This window comes from Histoplasma capsulatum, genomic scaffold (genome assembly GCF_000149585.1).
Source record: "Histoplasma capsulatum NAm1 scaffold_5 genomic scaffold, whole genome shotgun sequence".
NCBI lineage: Eukaryota > Fungi > Ascomycota > Eurotiomycetes > Onygenales > Ajellomycetaceae > Histoplasma > Histoplasma mississippiense.
In genome coordinates this window covers 2,372,638-2,377,837 of record NW_001813978.1, presented here as the reverse complement: position 1 = coordinate 2,377,837, position 5,200 = coordinate 2,372,638, and the positions used below count along the sequence as shown (strand labels likewise).

Below are 5,200 nucleotides of genomic sequence, written 5' to 3'. Positions count from 1 at the left end.
CCACCGTCGGATTTCCAGCTCGAGTTGACCCCGCCGAAGGCTAGCCATGTCGCTGCGGCATCTGGTGCAAAGGCAGCAGTTAGCGGTGGATACTTTGATCTACTAAACCGCCAACAACTATGCTCGGAAAGGACTCCAAATGCCACTAGCCAAAACTCCTCTGCTTATCCACGCAATAACAAATATCGGACTGAAAGCAGATTCATCGAGAATTTCGTCGATATACATTCCAGTAGCGCTAGCGATTCAGCCATTCAGAACTCCAATGGCATCCAAAAATACACGAACATGAGAAGCATCAGTGATGGATGGCTGTCTGATGGGAAGCGTCGTGGTTACGGCTATCGTTTTGTGATGGAGGATGATGGCAAACTCCCAAACTCAGAAACAAGCGATATAGTGCAGTTAATGTATCAAGAATCCACACCTGAGACCGATCTACGTGATCTAGTCGAGTTTACGGGCAGAGAAAGAAGTTTAAAATGCTTCTCACAAGCTTCCGGGGAATCAATTGTAACCAGGAATCAGGCACAAGGGCCGGTCGAGTCGCACTGCAACCAAGATCGGAACGTTGTCAGTTGCGGGGAACTCGTGACGTCTGAGAGGAACCTCTTTGATTGTGATATTAGCAAAGAACTCTTCTCGTCGTGGGCCAGGTTCCCAAGCCGTTCTAAGATTGCGAGAAACGGATCTGCTGGGCAGTCCGATAACGTTGCTGCTCGTGACTTTGCATCCATAGATACGCCCAAGGACAGCCAAGACACAAACTCGCTCCCATTACCAAGAATGTCAAACGATAAATCCGATTCATTGCCTTCTATTAAAAAGGGTAAGGGTTTGTTCAACTGGGTTAGGTTACATCGTTCCGATTCCGTTGATCGCCGACGATATCGGGCAGGCCATAGGAGGGAAACCTCCAGGAGCGACGACCTGAAGGATCCGGATCTTGAAATTATTCCCGGAGGACCAACCGGTCAACTTATTCTTGAGCAAATTGGAGATATCAGAAGCGAAATTAAGCGGCATAATCAGCAGCTGAAAGCTTGGGGATCGAGCGAGAGGATAAGTGAACAGCGGACTCCATGGAGCAGGATGCTCGACCCTGCTCCTCTACCATGCCGGTTGGGTTTCTCTACTTTCGGTGGGAGCGGCATGGACGCTCCCACAGATCCATGTTCTGCAGATGCCTGGTCACGTTTGTATGAAGATTGTATCGGGTTGTTCTCTGGCGACGACGATGTTACATTTGAACATGGGACGGAAGAAGGACTTGGGAAGGTCCTGATTGATAGTGAGGGGCATCGTCGGGTATCCAGAAGCATGGATCTCCGCGATTCAACTGTGGACTTCAAAGAAGAGCAACTTTTGAACGAAGTGGGCTCGAAGGATGGTCTGTTGAAACTTGTTAAGCAGACGTGGGGAACAGAGTAGTATCATTAACTTGTTCTACATGGGGCCTGTGACCCATTTCCCGTTCCGCAAAGCTACATAATTTCGCAACCAAACTTTTTGACGTATTTGTTTGTATAGCACCCTTATAAGGATTCCACTCTTGGAGTGTGTGCCACTATTTTTACCCTCTCCTATATAACACCTTTCAGCATTGATATAACGTACAACCGGTGGATGGATAGTGTTGTAGAACATGTTAATTAGTCGAATATTTTTGGTGTATTCAGTTCCGCTTCATCCTATCAGCAGAGAAGTATTGACAGTCTAATCCGGTCCCATTGGATAGAACAAAGAATTACCTATTATCCTCCTCGGCAATAACCAGTCTAGCAATTCACAATTCGATGCAAGATAGTAAAGCAAAACTATTGCCAGCAGGTGAAACTCTTAATTCTAATTCTGTTGCCCATCAATCGGTCTGGCGTAAAAGACCCAAACGGATAAAGTACGATCCGTTCATCAATCGAGCAAAATTTTACACTTTAAAACTTATGGGCGAATAGAGTATAAAATTAAAGAAGAATAAAAGGCCATAATTAGTAACAACCTAAATTCAGCTATCCCAATCCATCACATTCCGTAAAACACCGAGCGAACCCAAGTAAACAAATAATAATTCTCATCATGCTACTTCCTCTGCCTCTTCATGCTCTTGTCGCTGACCGCACTTAAGACACTGGCGCTTCGTTTGTGCGACCCTTCAGAGCCAGCTGTCCCCGCTCCTCTTCCCTCAGACCCAGCCGTTTTCGATCTTTCGTCCGCTTCGGCTACAGCAAGGCCAGCTTCATCGTGTCCTTTCGTCACCGGTGAATCTGCACCATTGGTAACAGAGATTGCAGCAGGGACGTTCTTATCTTCCCCCACGTCACTTCCCTCCCCGGCCCCTTTCTTTTCCATTTCGCCCTCCTTATCATCACCCTTATTTCCCTGTCCTGATTCCGCGGCGCCTTCACCCGTCTGATTAGCCTCCGCTTCCAGTCGCTCCTTCTCCTTCCTTTCTCGTTCCTGCTTAGCAGCCTCCAGCACACGAATTTCGCCCTCAACCTTCTCCATAAACTTGCGCACGTCGAGCAAGAGATTGACGGAATGTATCAGCTTTTCAAACTCCTTGCACACCTTCTCTGTTGGCATGACGAGTCGGGGTGGGATAGAAAGCTCAGTAAGCGCAGCAGCGAGTTTCTGAGATTGGATGTTGGATTTGGCCTGTGTGAGCTTATGTGCCTTGTCATTGCGGAACTGAACGCCTGAGGTAAGGCGGTCGTGGCGTGTGACGCCATATTTGGCCTCTTCGGCCGGAGTGAGGGCTTTGATGGCTGGTTGCTGAGCTGCTGTGTTGGCTGCTTTCTTGGTAGTTGTCGGTGTTGGCGCCGGAGCAGCAGGCGTCTGAGGTCGACTTTCCCGAGCGCTCTGTGGGGGGTTTTGTTGTGAGCTTGGTAGGCTGGCTGGGCTTGATGTGCCGGTTTCAAGCCCCATAATTGAGCGCCGTTTCTTTGTTTTATCAGCATGGAGGAGGGATTGGAGAAGTTGTGATAGGCCTTGGCTAGACTGGTACATCGTAGTATTGCTCGTACTGATGGGAGCCTCGAGTCTGGCGTAAAGCTCTCTGCGCTCTTCTATAAAATTTTTCTCGTTGGCCACAATCCTTTTGAGTTCCTCGAGTAGCAAAGTCTCTTCATTAACTTCGTCCTTAGATCGGTTCAATTGCAAAATCGCCAAATCCTTGCGAACCTTTTCTTGTTCGGGATCATATTTCATCATCTTCTCATGGAGGTTGAATTCTGTTTCAGACATCTCAGAAGGTGGGTGCTCAAGTGCCAACATGTTCGCAGCAACAGTGTAATAACGCGATTTCATCTCTTCCATTGTTCGACGTCGAGTTGTTGTAACAAGAGCGGTGGAATCACTGTTTGTAAGTGGCGGGTTTGGGGGGTATTCGTATCTGTCAGCAATGACGACCCATCGCAAATCATATTCCTCGACGAGATCCATAAGATAGTCTGTTTCTTCACGACTCCACGTATGGCTTTTCAGGTAGCGATTGTATTGGTCATCGTTATACCGCTTGGGGACCTGGGCTTTCACGTTGTATTTCGCAAATGCATAGACATTTTCCGGTTTCTGTTCCGGAGCCTCAGTTTCCATTTTATCTTCCCCATCAGCCGCTGCCGTTTCAATAATGGGAGCTTGTTTTCTTTGCCAGTGTCGGAGTACAAGCCCATCAGATCGAGCGGAATTTTGAAACGGGGCCATCGCCCTATACAACATACGCACGTCAGTCGCGGATTACTCAAATATGCAAGGCCACAAGATGCCTTACCATGGCGTTACTTTCAGCTTGCTCACCCATTTCCGCCGTCCCTTGTATTTATTCTCGTTCAGAGCGATAGGAGGGGCACGTTCGCCTAAAAGAGCAAAGAGCTCCCGGGTAATACCTTCTAGGGATACACATTAGCAGCGCATTGCAAAGTCGGGCTTAAAATCCACTTACCTGGTCGTTTTTCGACGACTTTCTGTTTCTTATGAGGTCTAGGTGGGCCGCCGTCTGCGGGAAGATCCAGCATGTCACGGACATCTGCGGCAGCCATGGCGGCGATTTGGGAGGAAGGGTCGCAAGAAGGGGTAATTTAGAAGCTCTAAAAGTCGCTGACGTGCATATGGTCTAATAGAAAGAGAAGCAACGATCGAAGGGCGATGGTTATTGATGATCAATGATGGAATTTTACAGTGTTTAAATGGAGATTGGAGACTCGGAGGAGATGTTTGCAGTGTTTGCATTGTCCTTGACATCCTGGAGTGGACACTTCAACATTCTGTCAAGCAACAAGAGCCCCTTTAGCCTTTCAAGCCAACGCACGCACAAAGCTCAGGAGACTCTTCTCAATTTCCGTTGCGGGTTTGGCTTGACTCTCCATCATGGCCTCCTCGCGCTCGCAGTCCTGGCTGCCGTCCTTTTTCGCAATTGTCACGATTCTCACTCTATCAACTCCGGCCCACTCCCTCTACTTCTACGTCCAGCCACGGCAGCAAAAATGCTTCTTCGAAGATATGCCGCAAGGAACTTTAGTTGTTGGTGAGTATTTTGTTTTAATCCCATGGCAACTTCATTATATCGCGTCAGAAACGATGATGGTCCGGGCTGGATTCTGTGTACTAACCATACTCGTCCTCAGGTAACTACAAAGCTGAAGTCTTCAAGAACGAAGTCAACGCCTACACCACGGACCCTGGCCTCACGCTTACAATCACAGTCGATGAAACATTTGACAACGATCACCGTGTTGTATTCCAACGCGGAAGTGATACTGGACGGTTCACATTCTCCGCTGCAGATGCAGGTCAACACAAACTCTGTTTCACCCCAGATCCTGGTGCTACTCAAGGATGGCTCTCAGCTTCCCCGGCCGTAAAATTGACTCTCGACATGGTCATTGGAGAAACTAGCAAAATCGAAAGCGAAGATAAATCCAAGATGGAGGACATGGCTCACAGAGTCAAGAATCTTAATAGCAGACTACAAGATATCCTGCCGAGAGCAGGTTTTCCAGCGGGTATGTGATCCATAATATTATTCGCCGTACAACAATAATATATACTTACTTGGGTCTCATCACAGGAACGGGAAGCATTATTTTCGCAACCAATCCGAAGCAACCAATGCCCGGTGTCGTCCGCTGGAACTTTAATCCAGATAGGCCTTTTGACATAAACTTTGCGCTTGGCAACTTTCTCATCTTCGAATCCTCCTTCC

At 48.0% G+C, this 5,200-nt stretch overlaps 2 protein-coding genes across 2 annotated transcripts; one reads left to right on the top strand and one right to left on the bottom strand.

Moving 5' to 3' along the window:
* Positions 1-2,079: 2,079 nt before the first annotated feature.
* HCAG_05564 (conserved hypothetical protein) lies at positions 2,080-4,037 on the bottom strand (the record flags this gene model as incomplete). The annotated part of the gene is made up of 3 exons (XM_001540047.1): positions 2,080-3,706; positions 3,770-3,854; positions 3,941-4,037. 3 exons carry the CDS (start codon positions 4,035-4,037, stop codon positions 2,080-2,082), a joined length of 1,809 nt encoding a protein of 602 aa, XP_001540097.1.
* A 328-nt stretch (positions 4,038-4,365) lies between these two features.
* On the top strand, positions 4,366-5,008 carry HCAG_05563 (conserved hypothetical protein; the record flags this gene model as incomplete). Its single annotated transcript, XM_001540046.1, has 2 exons — positions 4,366-4,522; positions 4,623-5,008. The coding sequence occupies 2 exons, from the start codon at positions 4,366-4,368 to the stop codon at positions 5,006-5,008; spliced, it is 543 nt and encodes a 180-aa protein (XP_001540096.1).
* Positions 5,009-5,200: the final 192 nt, after the last annotated feature.